A 27204-nucleotide genomic window follows, 5' to 3' on the forward strand; every position below is an offset into this window, starting at 1 on the left:
GAGATGAGAGAATCGGCTCAATGACTCAACGAAATTGCACAAGAGGAGACCTTTAGGTCTTCTATAAATGGACGCAAATAAAACCGATTCTCCATCTAACAGACGTACTTCGATGAGAAGATATTCAGGTAGATTATCACAGGCATTATCAGAGGTAGCTATAATCTTTACCTTGAGCGATTTATGCACATAGCATGCCACTCCACCACCCATCCGTCCTACTCTGTCATGACGGATCAAAAAGTAGTCAGTTAGGGCCACTGTCACATCTGAGATGCTCTCATTGAGCCACGTTTCAGAAACTGAAATAATGTGATAAAAACTAGTGGAGAAATACAGTCTGATATAATCAATATGTGCCCGCAGAGAGTTTGCATTAAACTGAGCTACATGAAACTGAGTGGACCGCGAAATAGAGCCGCGATGCAGGACGGAAGGCGATGAGTGATCGGAACGGGCACGTCAGACGAGCTTATCAATGTCCGCAGCCGAATCGATCTTAATTGCAGGCTCACCATCCGAGTGCTTCACATGGATGCGACCTCCCCTCACCCAAACATACTGATAGGACTTGTCCTTAGCAACACGCTTCGTGTGCTTCAACAATTCATACGTGTCCTTAGGGAGCAGTTCATTGACATGCACGTTCCGATCCGAGTTGCCACCACAGACCTCCTTTTGCGTAAGCACACGCCGTGCCCGTTTTTGGACATAACAGTGTCACGTACCGCGCCCGAAGCTAATGTGACAATATAAGAGCTCGTGGTAGAAGTCGGTAACAATCGGTCACCAGCCACCGGCGGCAGAGGCTTACAAGCGACGGCCCTAACGTTGAGAACGTGACACGACAGCTCAGGGATTTCTAATATCGCAAATACATTTTGAACGCACTCCAAGGGGGTAACAGACATCGCGGTAGGAACACCTGAGATAATTAACTCATTCTCAGACCGAGCCCGTGTGGTAGAGTGAGAGCCGGCACAGTTGCTCCTTAAATTACGAATCTCATCCACAAGAGCACTACACTGTTGCTCCAACTCAACAATCCGCTGACTGTTCCGCTCGACACCGCTCGCAATGCTGTTTAGTTTGTCAAGCTTGTCATTCAGTTCGTTATTCGTGTGCCGCTGCTCTTCGACGAAAGCATTAAATCTCGCATTCGTTTCCTCAACAAAAGTAGAAAATCTCGAATTTGACACCTTCATTTGCTCAGTCAATTGTTGAGATATTCGAAGTAAAAGGTCGTGTGAATTAATATCTCCCTGAGACTGTAATTGAGACTGTGCCTGAGCACCGGTACTTACAGGAGTAGTCATAATATCAAGATTAAAATTGTTTTTGGCCTGCGGCGTAAGCGGTGTGTCACAGTGCTTCACCAGAGCTTTGCAGCAATGGTCCGCGTATTTTGTCACAGAATACGACTTGACGCAACCAGGATGGAATTGTTTTTTGCATTCACACTCAACCAATGCATTCGCAATCGATTTCTTGCATCTGTAGCACTCAGGTATAACACGCTGCATAGTACAACGAGAAAGTAAGGAGCCAAACCAAAAAGATGCAGTATTACAATCCAGATGGTAATAGTACTCTCAAGAGCCCACAGATGATACAAGATTGTCGAGATGGTATTAGTATAATTAGAAGCACTCGGATGGTAAAAGACAGAATGACTTGATGTTCGCAGATGGTAACTCATGCATGAATCCAGGTGCAGGGATAGAAATGTGCAGAACTGAGAAAAGCAGGAGCATGCGCAGCAAGAGACACGTCGATCCAGATCGATGAGGTAAAAGTGAGGTTAGAAAAAGCAGCAACACTATACCTCGAGATATCCAGGACAGCAGTTGCAAGGAAAGGAAGATGCAATATCTATCCTGACAAGCAACAATAGACCTGCTCTGTCCTGTAACAAAAACAGCCCAAAGGCAGCTTACGGCAGAGGTGGAGTTCGCCAAACACGGAGCAAGGTAACACAGCAACACACGGTACTCACCGAGAGAGAGAGAGAGAGAGAGAGAGAGAGATTGATTGATTGATTGATTGATAGATTTATTATGCCCGAGCAATGGCTAAGGGGCAAAAAGTAATATAGCAGTTACAATAATATCGCAATTACAATACTATAGCAGTTACAATACCACAGCAATTACAATAATATATAGCAGTTGCAAGATGCAAAGATACAATGTGATATAAACAAAAGCGAAATATAGCGACAGGAGCTAGCATGATATGCATGCTCTCTCTCTTAAGGCAAGCAACCAGCAATCTCAATAATATACACTATAAAACTAAGAACTAACGCAACTTAAACTAATAATGAGTACAGTGAAAAAGAATAAAATATAAGGAGCAAGTATTACTGAAAAGAACTAAATAGTGCATATAAACTAAGAACTAAGGCGTAGTGCAATTTACGAGCTAATAATAAGGAATGAAAGGACTAGAAGCTCTATACCAGAAACAATGTTATCCAATTTCACATGCAAGCAAGTCGATATGTCCACGAAAGGAATAAGCGTTGAATTTAACAAAACGTATCCGAGAAGAATTACATGTTGATTATGCCGAACGATCAAAGAACAAGGGACGAGCAGGTCGGACCAGTCAGATAAGTCAAATAAGCCTTGCAAGGTCAGAGTTAGAGTTGACATAAATAACAGGTTTGCCTTCAGAATGCCTGACACGTATTCAACCGCGTCGTAACCATACATGCTTATAAGACCTTTCTTTGGCAACACGCCTTGTTAATTGCAACAATTCGTAAGTGTCTTTGGAGAGAAGCTCATTTACAAGAACACTTTTATCAGAATTGTTAGCGCACACATCACTTTGCTTAAGCAGTCTTTTGGCTCTTTTTTTTGCTATAATAAAGTCGCGGACAACACTCGAGGCTAAGGTGACTATACAAGAGCGAGCAGGTACAGTTGTTACGGGTCGGTCGTGAACTGCCGCTGGCGGAGAATTTTTAACTACAGTTCTAACATCAAGAATATGACAAGAAAGATGTGGGACATCTAGAGCGTTAAACACATTATGAGCAAGCTCAGAAGGAGTAACAGACAATGTCGCCGGCAGTCCCGATATAATAAGCTCGTTGCCTTCATAAATCTGCTGAGTAGACCGAGCGGCTTTTAAGTCTTGGAGCTCTCGCACTAAATTAGCATTTTCCTGTTCTAATTTAGTAATGCGCTGACTGTTTTGAGCAACGGTGTCAGCAATTCGAGTTAAACAATCAAGCTTATCAGTGATTCCTTCATTTGTCCGCTGTTGATTTTCAATAAGAGCTAAAAATCTAGCTTCTGACTCCATAAGCTTCGCCATCAGCACGCGCAAAAGCTCGTCAGTAGTATTAGGCGAGTGTGAACGAGAGAAAGAGGCGCCATCAATATTAGATGTAGTCAGTGTAAGAGCCGTAAGAGGCATGATAAACAAAAGTGAGTCTTGCAACAAGCACCAGCGGACTTTGTACCAACGTAAGTCTTGACACAACCCTGCATGTGTTGTATACAATCGTTTAATCACTAGGCTTAAAAGAAGTAGAGTTCTGTAGTATCGATCCACAATCAGAGTGTTCCGTATAGATGTCGCGGAGATCAACCCGAGCAGCCAAGAGAGAGAGAGAGAGAGAGAGAGAGAGAGAGAGAGAGAGAGAGAGAGAGAGAGAGAGAGAGAGAGAGAGAGAGAGAGAGAGAGAGAGAGAGATGATCTTTATTAAGCCCAAGCATAAGCTATAGGGCAAATTCATAACATAGCCGTAATACATATAACTTAGTGTAAGCATAAAGACTCTGAGCAAAAGTATAAGCAATAGCTAAACATAAAAGACGGAAGATTATGTGAGTTCAAAACTAAAAGGAGACAGCATGTTCATGATCAGTTGTTTGAACTCATCTCATCAACACTATTTGACGCATGTATAAACATGACGATAATGTATATAAAATACTTAACAATACGTAACAATATGTACAGAATACTTCATACTACATTATGCTCTCTCGATCAAGTTTATATCGGTACGCAACTAATCTAATCAACGCTTATTTGACGCATGTATTATAGTATAACGTTAGTATATAGAAAATAATTGTCAATATGTACAGAATACTTAATACTACACAATACTCTCAATCAAAATTACATCAGTACACAACACAATAAGCCGTTCAGCTCTACCCTGACTCATATTCAGACGCCAGTAAAAAAGACCGCAGAAGGCTCTTGAAGAATCCCAGAGAAGATGCCGATGTAATGCAAGACGGTAGTGATTGTCAGAAATATATGGATGAAATGTGGAAAGAATTCCTATATGTGACAGTTCTATAAGCAGGCAGATTAAATGTTTGAGAAGAGGTGGCATGTCGTTCAGATCTCCGTAGCGCTGGATCCAGCTGGGTAAAGAGATCGCTTAAATATGATGGAGAACGCATGTGAATGGTTTGATACATCAGGCATCCAAGGAAATAAAGCCTTCTGTTCTCAACACTAAGCCAGCCCAGTCTCCGCTTATACGGAGTAATATGTTCGTCACGCCTGAGATTGAAGATGAACCGTATGCTACAGTTTACCAGCCTCTGAAGTTTAGTGTTGAGTTCACCAGTTAGACTATGATATACTAAACAGCAGTAATCTATATGAGGCAAGACCAAGGTGACAACAAGTTTTACTCTTAATGCAGTAGAAAGACTGTTTTTGTTGAACTTAATTTTATGTAACGCATTATGAGCTTTACGTGAAACTAGTGAAATATGTTTCCTCTACGACAGGTTAGGTGAAAAGATCACCCCCAAGTTCCTCACCTCAGTCACAAAAGGCAGAGGCACAGCATTAACAATGACCGGCGGCAGAGTATCGAGGCTGACGTTGCTGACATGCGCATTACTCCTAAATATCATGACATTAGATTTAGACGGATTAAGTTTAAGACCGTTTTCGCGAGCATAATCGAAGATAGCATTAACATATTTGGTAATTAGCTCAATACCCTAACGAATGTTAGCCGGAGGACATCTGTAGTAAATCTGAATATCGTCCGCAAATATCATATGTTCCGAGTAGCGTAAGACACAACCTATGTCATTTACGTAAAGGGAGAACAAATGAGGACCCAACACGGAACCCTGAGGTACACCACCCCACGTAAACCGCCAGCCGGAAAATTTACCAGTCTCATCAACAACTGCCTGAGATCTTCCAGTCAGATACGAGAAGAGCCATGCCAGAACTGCATCAGAAAAACCCAACGCTTTCAATTTTATGAGAAGTCGAAGGTGCGGGACCATGTCAAAGGCCTTGCTGAAGTCAAATAATACCATGATTGTGATCAACCCCTCGTCTATACCTTTCTTTATGTCATTACAGACTCGCAAGAGAGCACTCTGGGTGTTATAACCAGGTCGGTATGCTGATTGTCTGGAATTTAAGAGATTATGATCATTAAGATAGTGTACAATCTGCAAGGCAACGATCTTTTCGAGGATCTTCGACAGCTCAGGCAGATTAGCTATAGGTCTCGTATCGGACGGAGACAATGGAATACGGACCTTAGAAAGAGGGCGGATCAACGCACGCTTCCATTGAGACGAAAACACGGAGGTCTCAAGTGATCTATTAAATAACTCCACAAGCCATGGGCCCATAACAGACCAAGCAATCCGCAGAACAAACATTGGAATACCATCCGAGCCCGAAGCATAGGAGTGAAGGGGTCCGTCCGCAAGGAGTTTAAGGACATCATTAGGCGTTACCGTGGAAAAGTCAAACTCCGGACGATGGGACGGTCTGACAACCCGAGCAGTGGCTAAGACAAAATCTGCATAAGTACACGGAGATTGAGCGTCATATACAGAAACAAAATACGCGTTCAGCTGATCAGACGTAAAAACTTGCAAAGAAGAAACTAAAGTGGATTTGACCAATCCAAGACGCGCTAACTCCCTCCATAACTTGCTTGAATCAGTGATCTTTATTAAGGAGTTGAACTGAAACTCACTTTTCACACGCTTAATATCCGCATTTAACCGATTACGAAAAAGTCTATAGGTGGCGTAGGCTAGTATACTATTGGATCGCTTCGCATGTTTATACAGTCTGTTTCGTTCACGTAGCCGGGTCTTCAGGTCTTCAGTGAGCCATCGAACAGGGGGCCTTCTGATCACAATCTCTCGTATCGGAGCATGCACATCCAGTGTTTCGATCAAGGTCTGCGACACTACCGCACAGAGATCATCAACTCCAGGCACCGTCTGGTCACCAGCAACGGCCCGAATGCGCATCTGGAACGCGGAGCTACCTTCAATCGAACGAAGATCATCCCGAAACTGGTCACCATCAATGCTCCTATAGCTACGTCTTGAGACGGTGCGCTCAAGATCCATGCCCGTCCTCAGTGAAAGCGTCAGTTCGATAAGATCGTGACCAGCTATAAACGGGCATTCAGATTTGACAAAAGCCTGAACTTTATCGTTGTCATCCACCGCCAAGACGTCAAGCCACGAGTCAGAAGTAGCCGTGTGATGTGTAGCACCCGAGGGTACAATACTCATTGACATGCTTGACATCAGTTCATGCAGGTATCCTGCCTCATAATTATTAGAAAGAAGGTTACAATTTAAATCGCCGCCTATAATAACATTTTTGTATAAGTGCATAACTCCCGTGATCGCCTCCTCAAAGTCGTGTAAAAGTAGACCCTTTGGTCTTCTATAGACAGATGCATACAGTACTGCCTCGTCGTTAGGCAGGCGAATGTCAACAATGATGTATTCAGGGGCGTTTTCTACCCTCGCAGAAACAGCGATGACCTTAGCTTTGAGTGCGTTGTGAACATAGCAGGCCACTCCTCCACCCCTCCTGCCCTCACGATCATGACGAACCAAAAAGTATCCGTCTAACGCCACTAGGTTGTCAGAAATGTCAGCGTTAAGCCATGTTTCAGACACTGAGATGATGTGATGAGAGCATGTGTTAAAATGAAGTCTAATAAGATCGATATGACTGCGAAGGGAGTTGGCATTAAGCTGTGCCACGCAAAACTGAGAGTTCCTGGTTGAACAATTCCTTGTAACTGAAGCCATTGTGTACTCGGCTCGATCGAGTCAAACCAAGTCAGTAAGATCTTTATCCGACTCGATATGGATTACGGGGGTGCCATCAGAGGATCTGACGCATATACGACCTCCTTTGACCCAAACATGTTTATAGGCTTTCTCTTTAGCAACACGTTTTGTGTGCTGTAATAAATCATACGTAGCTTTGGGTAACATCTCGTTAACAAAGATGCTGCGATCAGAGCCATTTTCACATACTTCACTGCTTAAGCACGCGTCTGGCTCGTTTTTTAGAAATAATTTCATCGCGGACAGCACCAGACGCCACGGTGACCACTAGCGAGCAATTTTCACTAGTCCTCGTAGAACTGCCAGGAGTCGCTTCAGGTTGAGATTTACGTGTCATAGGTCTAACATTAAGAATATGGCAGGAGAGATGCTGTATATCCAGGACATTGAATACCTTGCCAATAAGCTCAGTCGGGGCAATCAACGACGTCGCAGGCAGTCCGGAAACAATTAACTTGTTCTCAACTTCAGAACGCTCATTTGGCTGAGCGGTTTTTAGAGCCTGGATATCCCGCGCCTGAGCAGTTTTTAAAGCCTGGATATCACGCGCCTGATTCGAGCACTCCTGCTCCAACTTAGTGATACGCTGAGAGTTTTGGGCAACCGTTTCCGCGATAAGGTTCAGTTTGCTCAGTTTGTTATTAATTTCATTATTTATACTACGCTGATCCTCCATAAACGCCGCCAATTTACTATTCGATTCCTCGTTCTTAGATCGCAGATCCTCCATAAAGGTAGCCAGTTTTTTGTCAGATTCCTCCATCCTTGATCATATAGACCTCAACAGCGCTTCAGTAGACTGTGGTTGCGTGTCAGAAGGAGAAGCCATATCCTCTAAAGTAGATGCTCGTGCACACCTGTCAGTCTGCGGCGTGAGCGGTAAGACTTGTAACGCTGCCAAGGCTCTACAGCAGTGATCCGCGTATCTGGACAAGGAATACGACTTGACACAGCCGGGATGAAACAGTTTGCTGCACTCGCATGCAACAGATGTTGTTGCAATTGACTTCTTACACTTGTAGCACTGCATGAGTTATACGCCAAGAAGTCAAGATCAGAACCAAAGTGATGCAGTTGGGCAGACCAGTCAGTAGCAGATAGAATACGTGCAAAAGCCACAGATGGTAACAAGCGGTGACACGTGCCGAAACCTACCGATGGTAACTCGTGCGTAAACCAGCGTGAAAAGTAGGACAGCATACAGATAAGAAGGCAGGAGCATGCGCAGCAAAAGTCCACGTCAATCCAAAGCAATGAGGCGGAAGTGAGGTTAGATAAGAAATACCTCGAAATCCGTAACAGTAGTTGCAAGGAAAGAAAGACGCAATATCAGTTTTAACAAGCAACAAAAGACCTGCTCGATACTGTAACAGAAAATGCCCGAAGGCAGCTAGCGGCAGAGATATGTTTGCTCAAAGCAGGAACAACGAAACAGGCGTGCGCGCTACTCACCAGAGAAAGAGAGAGAGAGAGAGAGAGAGAGATTGATTGATTGATTGATAAGTATATTTATGCCCAAGCATAGCTACAGGGCAAAGATAGCGAAATAAAGTAATATACAAGAAAGATACAGTGACACGCAACTTAACTTAAACGCAACTTAATATTAGAAAAGCACTTAATCTACAAGAAACTAAAAGTTTAAAGAAACAGAATGCAGGTAATACTAGATGAAGGGAATACTACGAGTACTCTATACACACTACATGCTAAAATATCTAAAGAACTTAGTCTGAGAATTCGGATGACAGCAGGTAGGATCGGAGGTGATTCTTAAAAGCTGCAATAGTAGTAGCTGATGTAATATTGTCCGGGAGAGAGTGCCAAAAATAGATGGCCGCTATCTGAAAGGAATTTCTATATATTTCCGTTCGGAAAGCTGGGATATGGAAGGTTTGCGAAGAAGAATTTGCAATTCGAGTCGATCTTCTGAGCGAAGGGCTAAGTGGGGTAAAAAGTTCACTCAGATATGCTGGCGAGCCCATGTAGATGATACGATACATCAGACAGCCAAGAAAATACAATCTTTTATTTTCTACGGACAACCACCCTAGGCGTCGTCGATATTGCGTTATATGCTCGTCTTTCCGCAAATCAAAGATAAATCTGATACAGCAGTTTACAAGTCTCTGTAACTTCAGATTAAGTTCCTTGCTCAAGCCATGATAGACAAGGCAGCAGTAGTCCAAGTGGGGTAGTACCAGAGATGTTACCAGTTTGATTCTAAGTTCGGTGGAAAGAGAACTCTTGCTGAATTTTAATTTATACAACGCATGATGAATTCTCTGCGAGACATGCGAGACATGCTTATTCCAAGAGAGATTCGATTCGAAACAGACTCCAAGGTTTCTCACTTCACTTACATATGGCAAAGGTGTGTGATTAACAATAATAGGTGGTAATGCATTCAGATCAATATTGTTGATATTTATTTCACTGCCAAAAATAATGACTTTGGATTTTGCAGGGTTCAGTTTCAACCCATTGACATTTGCATAATCGAAAATAGTGTTTGCATCTTTAGAGATTAAGTTAAGGTTGTGGAGGAGATCGGAAGGAGCACATGAACGATAAATTTGAACATCGTCAGCAAATATCATGTAGTCGGAATATATCAAAACTGTACCAATAATTAACGTAAAGAGTGAACAAAGGTGGACCGAGGACAGAGCCCTGCGGAACACCACACAGAGTAGAAAGTTAAGAGAAATGGTTACCCTCATCGTCATTGCAGCGACAGCCTGAGAGCGACCAGTGAGGTATGAGTAAAGCCAGATAAGAGTGGGGTCAGAAAAACCCAGTTCTTTGAGTTTGATCAGAAGTCTGAGATGTGGTACTGTGTCAAACGCCTTGCTGAAATCGAAAAGGATCATGATTGTAACAAGTCCAGAGTCAATCGCTTTCTTTATATCGTCACACACACGCAAAAGCGCAGACTGAGTGTTATGATACGGACGAAAAGCTGACTGTCTCGTATTGATAAGATTATGCTTAGTTAAATAGTCAGCAATCTGTGAAGCAACAATACGTTCAAGTATTTTAGACAACTCAGGCAAGTTTGCAATCGGTCTCGTGTCAGATGGGGATGAAGGAATGCGAGTCTTCGAGAGAGGGCGAATGAGCGCCCTCTTCCACTGAGACGGAAAGGATGACTGTTCTAAGGAGTAATTAAAAAGAGCAGTTAAACAAGACGAAATTGCAGGCCACGCCAACCGCAATATGTAGAGAGGAATACCATCCACACCTGTCGCATAGGAATAAAGTGGTCTCGCAGAAATAAGTTGAAAGATCGTGAGAGGCGTAATCGTAGAGAAAGCAAACTCAGGACGTTTGGATGGAGAAGTGACACGAGCAATAGCAGAAATAAAGTCCTCATATAAGCAAGGCGAATGAGCATCAGAAACAGAGACGTAGTGTGCATTTAATTGATTAGGTGTGAAATAATGTAGAGGAAATACTAAAGAAGACTTTACAAGACCCAGACGTGCCAACTCTCTCCACAATTTTGCAGGGTCGGTAATAGTTTTAAGAGAGTTAAATTGAAACTCACTTTTGGCACGTTTAATATCCATGTATAGCTGATTACGATATTGCCTGTATACAGAATAGCCAAGTATGCTACCTGACCGCTTAGCGCGCTTGTAAATCCGATTTTGAGTGCGTATTCTAGACCTGAGATCGTCAGTAAGCCACCGCACAGGGGGCTTTTTGATAACAACAACACGCTCTAGTGCAAACACATTAAGTGTATTAAGTACAAATTCAGAGAGCACAGAACAGAATCTATCAACCTGAGATAACGACGACTGGTCAGAAGTGGCATTAACCCCAGCCGTGACCTCAGGACTCTCAGTTAGGGACTGAAGATGAACCAGGAACTCACCCACATCAATAGCACGATAGCAACGTCTTACAACTGTACGCGCCGCCACTGTTCTCCTGCCCAATGAGAGTGACAACTCAATGAGATCATGTCCCGCAATGAACGGGCTCTCGGATTTAGAAAATCTTAGGACTTTCTCGCAATCGTCCACCACTAGGACATCAAGCCATGAGTCAGTGGTGGCCGTATGATACGTGGCGTCGGATTGAACAATGTACATAGATAGACTAGACATAAGATCACGCAGGTAATAAGATTCAAAGCTATTTGCCAGTAAATTACAGTTCAAGTCGCCACCTATAATGATATTTTTATAGAGATGGGAGACATTAGTAAGCGCTTGAGCAAAGTCGTGAAATAGGAAGCCCTTAGGTCTCCTATAGATTGTTGCAAATAAGACTGCTTTATCGCATGGCAATCGAATTTCAATCAAAAGGAATTCCGGAGCATTGATATGAGTTGCAGCAGAGGACGCGACCAGCTTAGCCTTAAGTGAGCGATGAATGTAACAGGCTATGCCCCCTCCCATACGCTCAACCCGGTCATGGCGGATCATAAAATAGCCATCTAGGGCCACAAGCTCGTCTGAAATACCTTCGTGAAGCCACGTTTTGGATACCGAGACAATATGATATGGATTTGAATCAAAGTAGAGCCTGACCAGCTCCATGTGACCACGAAGAAAGTTAGCATTGAAATGAGCAACTCGAAATCCGGATTTGCTATGACTAGAGCGCCTCGGTGGATGTATCTGATGCGGTCAATCAAGGCGGGCCAGATCAGCACTCGAACCGATGTTGATAACAGGCGAGCTATCAGATTGTTTCACGCAAATCCGCCCGTGCCTTACCCACACATATTTATATAACCGTTCTTTAGCCATACGCTTCGTCTGCTGCAACAGTTTGTAGCTATCCTTAGAGAGTAGTTCGTTGATATAAACAATACTTCTGGAGTCATTTCCACAAACCTCTCCTTGCCTGAGAACGCCCTTAGCTCGCTTCTTCGAAATAATTAGGTCGCGGACGGAGTTAGAAGTCACAGTAATAAAAAGAGAATTACTGGCAGTAATAGTAGTTGAGTGGGAAGAAGCAGAATCAGGGAGAGACTTGCGGACGACTCTTACATTTAAAAAATGAGGCGAAATATTCGGAGCACCAAGCGCTACCAGCACGTTACGAGCTACCGCAGAAAGAGCAACAGAAAGCGGTTCCGGCAACCCAGACACGATAATCTCGCTGGCACTGTCATCTTGCCGATCCAAGCGAGTCGCTTTTAGCACTTCTAGTTCCCTCTTAAGGGCCGCGTTCTCGAGTTCCAAGGAAGAAATTCGCTGAGTGTTATTGGATACGGTCTCGGATAAGCTATTAATCTGATTGAGCTTACTATTAATTACCTCATTAGTTCGCTGCTGACTCTCAATACAGGATAATACAGGATAATACAGAATAATACAGGATAATACAAAATATCAAAATTATACATGCTCTCTCAAGCACATGTACACTAACGCAACTTAATAATAAAAGCGCGCAACTCAAAATCAAAATATGTACAGTATGAATAGGAACTAAGAACTAAACGCAAAATAACTTATAAACTTATGACACGAATAGCAAGCGACGAAAGCCATATCCAGAGACCAGTCATCCAACTTCACGTGCAAGCAAGTACGCTTTCAGAAGTCTTTTAAAGGAAATGATTGAGGAAGCAGAGGTAATACTGTCAGGAAGAGAATGCCAAAAATAGACAGCAAAAAGATGAAAGAAGTTTCTGTAGGTAGTTCTATGGGAAGGAATATGAAAAATTTCCGATGCAACAGAGGAGCGGACCGACCTCCTCAAAGACGGATCAAGGAAGGTGAAATCCTCACGCAGATAAGAAGGAGAGCGCATATGCAATATACGAAACGTTTGGCAGCCCAGAAAATATAGCCTTCTATTTTCAACAGAAAGCCACCTTAACTGACGCCTGTAAGGAGTAATGTGTTCGTCGCGTTTAAGATTGAAAATAAAGCGGATGCAACAATTGACAAGTCTCTGTAATATGGCGTTCAGCTCTCCGCTCAGACCATGATAGACTAGGCAGCAGTAGTCAATATGCGGAATGATTAAAGCCAAAACGAGTCTGATTCTTAATCTGGTAGAAAGAGAATTTTTGTTAAATTTAAGTTTATACAAAGCATAGTGAACTTTTTGAGAGACATATAAAACATGCTTTCTCCAGGATAAGTTCGACATAAATATTACACCCAGATTCCTGGCCTCATTGACAAAGGGTAAAGGCGTCTGATTTACAATAATAGGTAGTAAACTGTGGAGATCAATATCATTGACATAGGACGGACTACCAAATATGAGTACCTTAGATTTTGCAGGGTTGAGTTCAAGATTGTTTGAGTTGGCATAGTTGAAAACAGCATTCGCATCAATAGAAATCAACTCAAGACCACGTAGAATATCTGCCCTCAAACATTGGAGATAAACCTGAATGTCATCCGCGAAAAGCATGTGATGAGCAACGGACAGGAAACTACCAATGTCATTAATATAGAGAGCAAATAAGAGTGGGCCAAGAACCGAATCCTGAGGTACACCACACGATGTGAGAACCCAGTCCGAAATATTACCCTCATCATCTATTACTGCCTGAGAGCGGCCAGTAAGATAAGAAAAGATCCAATTAAGAACCGCGTCAGAAAAACCAATTTCTTTAAGTTTCATCAATAACAAAAGATGAGGAACAGTATCAAACGCCTTACTGAATTCGAATAAAATCATGAGTGTAATAAGCTTGTTATCAATTCCCTTTTTTATATCATCACAAACACGTAATAGTGCAGACTGTGTATTGTAACCGGAACGATACGCAGACTGTCTAGGATTCAGGATATTATATTCATTTAAATAGTCTGTAATTTGTGAATCCACTATTCGTTCCAGGATTTTAGACATCTCCGGTAAGTTAGCTATCGGTCGCGTATCTGACGGAGATAGTGGAGTGCGAATATTCGAGAGAGGTCGGATCAACGCACGTTTCCAAGCAGAAGGAAACACGGAAGTTTCGAGTGAGCGATTAAGCAATAAAATGAGCAATTGAGAAATAGCAGGCCAGGAAATGCGCAAAACATGAAGCGGAATACCATCACAACCAGACGCATAGGAGTGGAGAGGTCCGTCAGTGATAAGTTTATGTACTGCATCTGACGATATAGTAGAGAATGTGAACTCCGGTCGCTGAGAAGAACAAAAGACTGAGGCAATGGCTGAAACGAAGTCAGCATAAGAGCAAGGCGATGGAGTATTAGCTACAGAAACATAATGTGAGTTTAGTTGATCAGGAGTGAAAAAACGGAGAGGAGAGACGGAAAAAAGCTTAACAAGTCCTAGACGAGCAAGTTCTCTCCACATTTTAGCGGCATCAGTAATGCTATTAAGATAGGCAAAGTGAAACTCACTTTTGGCGCGTTTGATGTCACGATTAAGCTAGTTTCGAAAATGACGGTATCTAGCATAGCCGAGTAGGCTATTAGAACGTCTGGCCTGCTTATATATTTGATTGCGAGAGCGGAGCCGGCATTTTAGTTTATCAGAGAGCCATTAAGCAGGAGGTCTTCTAATCATAGATATACGAGCAGGAGCAAGGACATCAAGCGCCCCAATCAAGGTACTCGATAAACGGTCACAGAGCTCGTCTACAGCAGTTTCACTGGAAATAATACTTAACTCATTACGAACATTAAGATATTCAAGGAGTGCCGAGGTATCGATACCTCTAAAATTGCGTCGTAATATGGATCGCTCAAGATCAAACTTGCGATTAAGTGTAAACGACAACTCAAGTAAATCATGTCCAGCTATAAATGGACTCGGAGATTTTACAAACTCAAGAACCTTGTCGCAGTCATCTACTACCAGAACATCCAGACACGAGTCCGAGGTGGCGGTATGAAAGGTAGCATCGGAGCTAACAATACTTAAAGATAAGCTAGACATGAGATCGCGCAAATAGATGGCCTCAAAACCATTCGTCAAAAGATTACAGTTAAGATCACCTCCGATAATAATATTGCTATATAAATGAGAGACATTCATAAGTGATTCGACGAAGTCGCTGAGCAGAGAGCCCTTCGGCTTTCTGTATACTGAGGCAAACAACACCACCTCATCACTCGGCGTAACGCTCGCGTAAACGTAGTATTAGTTGAATAAAATGCGATACGATAATTTATCACGCGAAATAATATTAAGCTTTTAGATGTAAGGATGTTTAATAAGTAATATTTATCAAAGTTCCAAATATATGTATATATGTATAAATATAATAGTGTGAAATATGGATTTATATTAATTGTATTATACTATATGATAAAAGTTTATTGTTATCTGAAATATAGATGTACACAATGTAAAGTTAATTGTATTATCTAAAATTATTTAGTACACAGGTTACAATCAACTTTATAATATAATATAAAGTTGATATAATATATTATATTAATTATAATTATATCAACTTTATGTTATAAAATATATACTAGTTGATTGTTAATTGTGTACTCATAATTTTAGATAATACAATTAACTTTATATTGTGTACATCCAGATTTCAGATAACAATAAACTTTTATCATTTATTGTTCACCTGTCCCTGTCCTATATATTCCATAAATAAGATATCTTTTAGACATCATTTATTCGTGCCGTTTAGATGCCATTTCGTTAATCTTTTGGACATCTATAAGACATCTGTTGAATGACAGCCATTTCTGTACAGCATTTTGGTATAGCAATTCGGTAACTTTACGTTGACCTATTGGCAACTGATACAGGTTGACCATATGTTGCCAATTTGGTGAACGCTATAAGTTGCCTTTTACAGTTAGCATATGGACATCGACAGTTAGCGTACGGATATCCATTACGTGCCGTTTAAGTAATCATGAGCAGAGAGAAACCTGAGAGAGGCCATCCCGGCCTTTTCCGTGTGTTGCATTTTCCGACGCGCCGCCTGAGAAAGTGCGCCTCAACTACGTCGTTTCGCTCGGTAACTGCATATGGTTTGCGTCCGTACTAATGGTTCGTGTCCGAACTAGTCAGCTGGAGGGGAAATGCTGGCCGCAGCGGCCGCGCTCGGCCGGCCCGGCGCTCGGAAAGCTTCGAGCGAAGCGAAGAGAGAAGGACAGACATACGATCTGCTGCCTCGGCTGTCTCCTTCTCTCTTGAGCTCTGACGTAGCCGCTTTGGCACGCGCCGGCTATGCGACGTTGCCACGATGCCACGCATTTCGGGTATCGCGTACGGTGTCTCGCCGAATGCCGAATCTCGAGTTGGCAAATCGACGATGGGCTACGTTACATTTATAAATATTTATTAAAATATATGTATATATGTATGTATGTATGTATGTATATATATATGTAATTTATAAATACAAAAATTGTGTAAATAAAATGAAATAAATATTTATAAACATAAAAATTAAAATTTGTTAACATAATATATAGAAATCCCGAGTTTTTTATTACTATTTTCATTGACTAACGTTTATAACATTGATGTTATAACTATAACTACTGACGTTAAATGCCGTGTAAACACTCTTTTACGACGAAGTTACCACATCAATGTAATAACTTCGTCATAAAAGAACGTTCAGACGGCATTTAACATCAGATTATAACATCAATGTTATAATTTTGGCGTAAATCGAGCCGTGTAAATGTAGTCAATGAAAAAAGAAATAAAAAAATCGGGATTTCTATATATTACGTTAACAAATTTTAATTTTCATGTTTATAAATATTTCTTTTATTTTATTTACAATCGAGCCGTGTAAACGTAGTCATTAATTCAGGAAGGAAAGGATTTTTAGGGGTCAGAGGAACAGCTACGCATAAATAAAATATATTATATATATTGATTGTTATTTTATTTAAAAGTGAATCAATTACCAAACGTTTATTATATTAAAGTATAAAAAGTATAAAAAGTATGTATTATCTGAAAGAATTTTATTTAGGATAGTAGTATATGTTTATGCCCGAATTTTTTTTCTTCTCCGGCTCCGGCTCCGCCTCTGCCTCTGCCTCTGCCTCTTTCTCTACCTCTACCTCTACCTCTACCTCGTCCTCTTCCTCTGCCCCTGCCTCTGCCTCTGCCTCTCCCTCGCATCGCGGTATACACAGCCCGCACTATGGAGCCCAACGTTTCAGGCTGTAATAAAAAGTAAATGTTTTGTTTTGAGTACATTGACATATTTTCGTATACATATGTACATGAATAAATTTCATTATTAACACTTTGTCGAACGCTATCACGTATGCGTCACGTGTGATATGTGCGACATCGAAGTGTTAACATTGTTAATAAAAAATTATTCCATTTTTTTACTTACGTTCAATACGATCGGCTCAGTCGCCGTCGGAGCCGTTGCTGTCGTCGGCATCGTGACCGTGGGGGCCGTCTGACGGCCATCAGGGTCGTCGTTGCTGTCGCGGCTGTCGTCGGCGTCGTGGCCGAAGGACTCGTAAGAACCTCTATTAAGCTGGACCCCCCACCAGCGCAAATCAAGTTCGCACTAAGTCAAAAATTTAGTGCTATTTAGGTGCTAATTAAATGCCCTAGTCCAAATTTTGGTGCTCGAACCGTTTAGCAGGAAATCGCGTAAAAAATGGGGGGGGGGGTCCAGCTTGCCATAAAGTTGGACCCCCCCCCCATATCAGAAAATGGTCCTACAGAGAAGATAAGTACACTATAATTTAGTGCTAATTAAGTGCTCTAAAAAAACGATAAAATGTTGACAGATTATAACATTTATTTAAATATACCATTATATATTGAACACAGAATCGTCGCGGTCGACACTAACACTTAAAAAGATTGCTGCATGAATATATTCGTTACTAAAATGATCAAAAACATATATTTCTCAAATCTGAGTTCATTGCTAACAGTAAAACAATTACAATAATTAACTTAGACCAGCCGTTGGCGCTGAGCACTAAGTTCCGTCATCTGATCGTCTACTCATTAGTTGCTCGCATGATTATAGTATTAAAATAATTCTCAGACATTGTGTACTTTAAAAGAATATCACGATTCGAATTTAGTGTTAGAAGCTTAGTGTTGAAATTAATTAATTAATCAATACCGCGCGCGTTTCGCGGATAAACTAATTAATTTCAACGTTATACAAGTAGCACTAAATTCGAGTCGTGTTACTTTCTTAAAGTACAATGTCTCAGGATTATTTTAAGACTATTATCACGCGAGCACCTAATTCTTTGACGATTCTGTAACGAATTATAGAGCGCGGCGCGCGCGCTTCATGAGTTAATTAATTGATTTCAACCCTTTGCAGCTAGCACTAAATTTAAATCGTGGTACTTTCTTAAAGTACAATGTCTCAGGATTATTTTAAGACCATTATCACGCGAGCACCTAATTCTTTGACGATTCTGTAACGAACTTTAGAGCGCGGCGCGCGCGCTTCATGAGTTAATTAATTGATTTCAACCCTTTGCAGCTAGCACTAAATTCGAATCGTGATATTTTCTTAAAGTACAATGTCTCAGGATTATTTTAAGACTATTATCACGCGAGCACCTAATTCTTTGACGATTCTGTAACGAATTATAGAGCGCGGCGCGCGCGCTTCATGAGTTAGGGTTGATTTATAATAGCCGTAACCGTTGATTTAAGCCGTAATCTTTAAAAAATTGACTAATCACAGTCGAATGTGAGAAGAATAATCGACTGTGATTGGTCAATTTCTTAAAGATTACGGCTTAAATAAACGGTTACGGCTATTATAAAACAACCCTTAATTAATTGATTTCAACGTTTTGCAGCTAGCACTAAATTCGAATTGTGATATTTTCTTAAAGTACAATGTCTCAGGATTATTTTAAGACTATAATCACGCGAGCACCTAATTCTTTGACGATTCTGTAACGAATTATAGAGCGCGTCGCGCGCGCTCTATGGATAAATTAATTAATTTCAACGTTATACAGCTAAAACTAAATTCGAATCGTGATATTTTCTTAAAGTACAATGTCTCAGGATTATTTTGGGACCAAAAACACGCGAGCACCTAATTCTTTGACGATGCAGTAACGAATTGAAGAGCGCTGCGCTGCGCTTAAATACACATGTAAACTTTGTATTTAAATATCTTGTATTCCCTTTTGTTAAATTTAAATAAAATTTTTTAATCTTATAAAATTGTTATCATACATTCTTTTCTAATTGACACAATGTAAAGATTTTTCAAAGTAGTGCAACAATTATTTTTTGAGGCAATATACATGTTCTCTCTGTAATTGGCGCTCTAATTTAAAGAGATATCATTTCTTTTTTGTAATTGTAATAGATCACTTGAAGCGCGACTCTTTTTTTTGATAAGGTAACATAATTTTGTGACGTGTATCACTTGGGTTATAATTTTTCGGAAATAAAGATACTACTGCTTAGATTTTTTCGAGATTTTTTGAGATATAAAGATCTACCACTTGTTACTTAGGTTTTTTCGAGGTATAATACTACCACTTTCTTTTTTTTTAGGTAACAACATATACACTACTATACGTGTACTTGGCGCCTTTTTTTACCTTTTTTTAAAAAAGGTAATTTTGTGCGGATATCACGCCTTTTTGTAGTATATTACGCATTTTATAAACAGTATGTACAGGATAAAGCTATTTGGAGGTATAATACTACCACTTTGTTTTTTTCGAGGTAACAACATAACAGGGTAACAACATAATACATATACACAACTATGCGTGTACTTGGCGCTCTTTTTTACCTTTTTTTTAAAAAGGTAATTTTGCACGGATATCACGCCTTTTTGTAGTGTTACGCATCTTAATCTTATAAACAATATATCTTATAATCTTATAAACAGTATATAATACAAGGTATGAAGCTAAAAATGTTACGGACTATTATTTCTAAAGAAAACAACAATTTAATATTTTGCTTAGTTTTTTTTAAATAATAATCTGTAACCCTTTTAGTTGTACACCTTGTATATATTTTTCAATTTCAACATAAAACAATCGCAATAAAGCATGATTAATGTTAATAAGTCGTTAACTGTAAAATTCTTTATTTATTTTTATTTGCGTGTATTACTGAATGTTGTTTGCAACTGTATATGTACCGATATCTTCAGGTATCGATATTTTTGATAATTATTTTTACGTCAAACATAATTTTAATTCATCCAATTTTTATTATGTCTAGACATAATTTTCGTCCAATTTTTATTATGTCGAGACATAATTTTAATTTAGCGATTTTTATTATGTCATGACATAATTTTATTTCTGCCGCTAGGGAAATTTTAAGTCGATTCTTATGAATCAAGCTTGAATTCAATGTTTAGGTGTCCCAGGTTGCCGATGACGAGGACCACATAGTGCGCTCTATAGTTTTCGGAGTCCAGGTGTATTAATACCTTGAATTCGATGGCGACGTGTTCCAAGTTGCCGATGACGAGGTCCACATAGTGCGCTTCGTAGTTTTCGGTGTCTACATGTATTAATACCTCGAATTCGATATCTACGTGTCCTACATTGGGTGCGTTCAGCCGATACTCCGCTAGCCTAGCAATCGTGAGCAGTCGCTCGTTTTCGCTCGTTTCCTCTTTTTTGACCTAATGGATTAAAAGGAGAGGAAACGAGCGAAAACGAGCGACTGCTCACGATTGCTAGGCTAGCGGAGTATCGGCTGAACGCACCCATTCAGATTTAAAGTTATTAATACACCTAGACACAAAAAACTATGAAGCGCACTATGTGGACCTCGTCATCGGCAACCTGGAACACGTAGACACCGAAAACTACAGAGCGCGTTATCTGGACCTCGTCATCAGCAACCTGGGACACTTAGACATAAATTTCAAGGTATTAATACACGTAGACACCGAAAACTACGGAGCGCATTATCTGGACGTTGTCATCGGCAACCTGGGACACGTAGACATCGAATTCAAGGTATTAATACACCTAGACACCGAAAACAACGAAGCGCATTATCTAGACGTCGTCATCGGCAACCTGGGACACGTAGACATCGCATTCAACGTATTATTACACCTGGACATCGAAAACTATGAAGCGCACTATCTGGATCTCGTCATCGGCAACCTGGGACACGTGGACATCGAATTCAAGGTATTAATACACGTAGACACCGAAAACTACGGAGCGCACTATGAGGACCTCGTCATCGGCAACCTGGGACACGTAGACATCGAATTCAACGTGTTATTACACTTGGACACCGAAAACTATGAAGCGCACTATCTGGACCTCGTCATCGGCAACCTGGAATACCTAGACATCGAATTCAAGCTTAATTCATAAGAATCGACTTAAAAATTCCCTAGCGGCATTTTCTGCCAAGCGTAGAGAATCTTTTTTTCCGTTGACTCAATATATATTATTTATATCTATACCTAATTTACCTAAATAGAAATCTTTCTCCTGACCGATAAGTCTATTGACCTAATTTCGAAATACGCGCGCGATATCGAAACTGGCGATACCTGCGCCGCCAGCGTCGAAAAAGTGAAAGTAACGTTTCTGATTATGACGTCATCATATAACGTCGGCGTTAGAAGTAGAAGAAGTATCTTAATAAAAAATTTTCACATTTGGACTTTGCGTCGCAATATCTCCGCTCGTAGGGCACGGAGCGGAATATTATGAGAGAAACCCCCCCCCCCCTAATTGGACCCCAAGCTATCGATCAAGCCTAGTTAGAACTTGATCCGTTCACTCGTTATCGAGATCTCAACATCTCGAGTACTCGCAACCCGTCGCGTCGCGTAAAAGAGTCACGGTCGGTCTCGCTCCGCGTGTACTTGGCGCGAGACACTACCGTGTCTCTTTATTTTGTAGTAGCTTACGTTAATTTACTCCGCGTAAATAAGTGAATTATTGTAAGTCACAGAAGTAACGCTCGCGTAAACGTATTATGTCATTTTGTAAGCTAAAAATTTTATTAGAAGTATATGCGTGTATATATGTAATGTTGGTAATTGTGTACATCGAGGGGACCACCTTGGATGACTGATATTTTAGTATGTTGTCAAGGTCACCCTCCTGAGTGACCTTTAGAAGGTTTTAACCCGCACTCGTTATTCGTTAAAAAGTTATTAACAAAAAAATTGTGGAAAATATAGCAGCTATTTTGAATATTGGAAGGCATAAATGATTAATATGTATGTCGAAATAGTTCACGTAAAGTCGTATTACAGTTATGTTTTCGCAATTTCATCAACAATGTATCCTGTCTAGCGAGGTTGTTATGAAACGACATCATCAAAAATCAGCTGACAGTAAAAATACTAAAATATTTGCAAGGTGCCGTGTACGTCGTCATTCCCGCACTTGGCGTCGTAATAATCTGAGTGCGTACAACCGGTGATAAAAATAACCTGCCGCAAAGTCAAACTATGTTTCTTGGAGCTAAAATATCTTTTTTAGTGTTTATTGCAAATATTTCGACAACCGGTGACGATATATAGATAATTTAAAACAGACTGTTTACATTGCAATTTGTTGTATTAAAATTGCTCGATTTTATTAATGCCAATTACGTATGTCAGTATATTATAACAATATATAGCGCATGGAAACATAAGGAAACGGGCGCCAGGCAACGTTTCAATTACTACGTTTACGCGAGCTTTACTTACTTCTGTAGTAACTTACGATAATTCCTTCGCGTAAACGGGATTTTCCTTCGCGTAAACAGGATTTTGTAGTAACTTGCGATAATTTACTCTGCGTAAACGAGTGATATATCGTAAGTTACTACAGAAGTAACGCTCGCGTAAACGTAGTAAATGTCATAAAACGCTCATATCTTTGCAACCATAAATAACAGAAATATAATTCAAAAACATTTTTAGTTCGTATTCTGTTGTAATTGAACAACCCGATTTTGTTCATACCAATTACATATTTCCGTATATTAAGACGGAAAAGTGCACAAGAATCTGGTGGAACGTCACGACCTTAGCTTTCGGTTTCTTCTCTCTTTATTGTCTCAAATAACAGAAATGTATAACTATAGCATTAATAAAATCAGATAATTCCAATAGAGCAAAGTATAAACTAACAAGTGCTCTTTAAATCATCAAGAATAGACACTTTTCTTGCACAACAATATGATCTCAAAAGCAATTGATTTAGTCTACTAAGAAGTTGATCGATTCAGTTATTATTTGGATCTGATAAATATGTATCTGCTCAATTCGACGGCACGCGTAAAGATACACGACGTGATTTCATACTCATGCGCTGATGTTTGCATTTAGCGCGCACACTATCGTGTTTCTTGAGGTTTTCTCTTTGTAGCTGAACTAATATAATAAAGTTAAAAGAGAGAGAGAGAGAGAGAGAGAGAGAGAGAGAGAGAGAGAGAGAGAGCAAAAGTGTCGAGAAGATTTAAAATTACAAAAGAAAGGATTTTTCCAAGCATTTATGTATATAAGACACTTTTTTATTATTGAATATTTTTTCAACCGTTAAATGCCTGAGTAAATAGTAAAATACACAAACACGTATTATATGTTTTTTCTGTTTCCCAACCCCTTAACAAATGTTTTGTAAAATTGGAAATTATTATATGTAGTTTTGTTATCATACTTAACAAAGTCACTGTCCCTAAAATAATAGTATACATATAACTAAATAAGACAGGATTTCTTTGGTAACCTGTTAATTGATAGGTTTCCAAAATCCTTTCTTATACATGATTGGGGACAGTCCCCAAAGTAATCTTTTCTTATATACGATTACTTTGGGGACAGTCCCCAAAGTAATCTTTTCTCATATACGATTACTTTGGGAACAGTCCTCAAAGTAATCTATTTGTGTATAAAATAATGAGGACGGGTCTCAAAGTAATCGTTTGTCCCCAAAGTAATCACTTTATATCAAATTTTGTCCTCATAATAATCGACTTGTGTGTATATATATATATATTTTTTTTAGGCACGACAGTATTTAACGCAAGTACAGATTGATAATTACATAAAACCATCCTTATATTATCTTCGAAAATTACAATTTTCTTCTGGGAATTTTCCTTCTTCAATGGGTAACTCTTCTGACAAATTAGTACAATGGTGTCATGGAGTACCTGGGATGTCAGCATTATTTTGTTTGGCTTATAAGGTTGTATAAATTTTATATAGAATTTATTAAATTAGTAAAAATATTCAAGTAGAAAACATCCATTCATTGTTATATACTGATATAAATAGGTGTTTGAAGACGGAACATTTCTAGAGACTGCAATACAGTGTGGAGAAGTAATATGGGAACGAGGATTATTAAAAAAAGGATATAGTATTTGTCATGGTGTTGCTGGCAATGGTTATGCATTTATGCATTTATTCCAACAAACAAAGGTTTGATTTTATTTCTTGGCTATTTAGATAGAAAATTCAAATAAGTTCATATTCAAATAAAAAGAAAATACTTGGATATTAAATCAAGGAATTGTGGTAATTAAAGGGCTATGAGAGTACAACGCGATTGTTGGTGCGTAATTTTCAGATTACAACTGATTTATTCAAATTTTATAGTATAATGTTCCTGACGTTTTGTTTAATACATTGAGCTATCTTCAACGGTATAAAAATTAATAGCATCTGTTTCTAATGTTCTCCGTTGTGTCAAAGGTGAGTACTTTAAGACTGGGAAGTCAAAAAGCCAAATCAGAGACAGTATTATTTAATCTCTTTGACTTTAAACATCGTATGTGAGCCGTTTAGATATCATTTTACTTTTGATTATCTTTGATTTTAATTTTATTTTAACTCTTTTCATCTGATTTTTTATTGCGTGACCAATATATGTATTTTTCGACTGTAGTTTATACACTCGCGTTCTCCAGACTATTTGGTGAGTTGACTAAGAATTCTCCAAATTTGATTCATAATCAATCACATATTTAGATTATATTACAGAAGCGATCTCTTATTGTTAGTCTAATTACAAAGTCAAAGAGCCAAAGTTCTAATTTATTGGCTTTTTGATGTTCCAGTCTCAAAATACTCACCTTTGGCACAATAGAGAACGTGAGAAACAGATATTATTAGTTTGTATACCGTTGAAGATGGCTCAATGTGAAGACGAAACGTCCGGAACGAATAAATCAATAGTAATCTAAAAATTACGCCACAACAACCGCGTTGTACTCTCATTGCCCTTTAATTATTATCACAATTTATTGAATATACGAATATTTGAGACTTTAATTAACTCTATTCAAAATAACAAATGTACTTATTAGCAACACATAATTCATATGTATTAAAGATATTCGTAATCTTCAAGTATTCGTATCCATGTTATTTATGATTTATGACAAGTTGGAAACGTCTTGTTAAAATTATCGACTTGTAACTATCAATATCTGTGTAACTATCTGTAAAAAATCAATATAAAAACTTTGATTTAGAAGTGATTGAACTACTCTTCTGTTCTGGAATTTTTATTTGGTTATCATTCTTATTCTAATAGCATATGTATAGTGTAAAGATTTTTACAGATTCTACCTTTTATTTGCTTTCTCATGATATATATACAGGATGTTAAAAAAAAGTATTCAGCATTTATATGGTAGATAGTACTGAGTAAAAAATTTTTAGTAAACATAGATCGAATCTTTTTAGAGATATAAACAATTTTGTATATTTTACTACCATATCTGACTTATAAAGAAACATGCCAAACCTAAACTTTTTGATTTAGATAAACTTTTGTGAGTATGTAAAGTGACTCAATAATGACTAACGGTATGCTTGCTTTTGCCCTATTGCCCTTTAAAAGTATGATTTTCAACCTAAAAGTTAAAAGAACGCTTCCACTTTTTCACAAATATGACTTTTAAAGCGTTAGTAATTTTGACTTTTAGGTTGAAAATTATACCTTTAAAAGACGATAAGGCACGAATAAAGCATACTATTATTCGTGTATTGAGTCACTCTATATATCCACAAAAAATATCCACAAAAAGTTCACCTAAATTTTGAAATTTGAATTTAGGATGTTTCCTTGTAAATTAATCAGGGTAATAATATACAAAATTGTTTATATCTCTGAAATGCTTGAGTATTTGACCTCTATGTTTACTAACAAAGACTTACTCAATACTGTGTGTACTATCTATATAAATGTTAAATGCTTTCTTTAACATCCTGTATATAATCACATAGTTATATGTCAAATATGTAGTAGCAAAATACAAATAAATTCTAGTTACAGAAAGAATAGTTATTTCAAAATACAAGGAATCCAAAATAGAAATGATAGAATACAAATGTTTCATTATATTGGCTATTATAATCATTTTAGGATATCAAATATTTATATCGGGCTTGTAAGTTTGCTGAATGGTGTTTTCATTATGGGTCACATCAAAATCGACTTCCTGATAGACCTTTTTCTTTGTTTGAAGGTAAAACAATTACTAAATTAGAAAAAATAATATTGGAAAATATATCATATTATCTCAGGAATGTTTTATGCAATGCGTTATATATTATTATTTGTATTTTTAGGTCTTGCTGGTGTTATTTATTTTTTATTAGATATACAACAACCACATTTAACTAAATTTCCAACATATGATATCTAAATAAAGATATATTATTTAAAAAGACTAATTTTTAAAATATCTTTATAATGAATATGTTATCTTTAAATTTAAGTATCCTTAAGTTTATATATTCTAAAAATATTTCATATTCTTCGTTTTCTTGTATAATTTAGTACATATTGTAATATTAACCCAATAAGCAAAATAATAGCAATTTGTCTGCAAATTGGTAACAGATTTGATCAAACATGTCAGCAGACTACAGATGTCTATTACTAATAATAAGTCTTCCTCAGAATACCAAAGAAAATATTTTGATCAAATTACGTGTCATTTGATCAAAATATTTTTTTGGCGTTTTGAAGAAGACTTAGTAAAATTATCGTCAAAACATTAACGATTGTACTTATGATTATAATAAAATTGTTTATATGGTTTAAAAAGAACATTCTTTGTAGCCCAGTCCAATTAAGATTTTTGGATGAAAAAATTGCCGGCAAGCTGGAAATTGGTATACAGGTTCATTTTAGTGTTCTTTTAAACATACTAAAAGTCCTCACACATAGAG

General features: G+C 38.7%; 1 protein-coding gene across 4 annotated transcripts; it reads left to right on the forward strand.

The window, feature by feature from the left end:
* LOC143899342 (lanC-like protein 2) lies at window positions 1–26699 on the forward strand. 4 transcript variants are annotated; one of them, XM_077409574.1, is made up of 6 exons: window positions 5120–5276; window positions 5368–6578; window positions 24023–24205; window positions 24295–24441; window positions 26393–26495; window positions 26599–26699. In XM_077409574.1, exons 2-6 carry the CDS (start codon window positions 6573–6575, stop codon window positions 26673–26675), a joined length of 516 nt encoding a protein of 171 aa, XP_077265700.1. In that variant the 5' UTR covers window positions 5120–5276; window positions 5368–6572; the 3' UTR covers window positions 26676–26699. The 4 variants fall into 4 exon arrangements, with proteins under 4 accessions (XP_077265697.1, XP_077265700.1, XP_077265701.1 ...); XM_077409571.1 differs by lacking the exons at window positions 5120–5276; window positions 5368–6578 and adding an exon at window positions 1–154; XM_077409575.1 differs by lacking the exons at window positions 5120–5276; window positions 5368–6578 and adding an exon at window positions 19663–19748.
* Window positions 26700–27204: the final 505 nt, after the last annotated feature.

This window comes from Temnothorax americanus, unplaced genomic scaffold (genome assembly GCF_048541705.1).
Source record: "Temnothorax americanus isolate GAGA-0224 unplaced genomic scaffold, ASM4854170v1 Scaffold262, whole genome shotgun sequence".
Classification (NCBI taxonomy): Eukaryota; Metazoa; Arthropoda; class Insecta; order Hymenoptera; family Formicidae; genus Temnothorax; species Temnothorax americanus.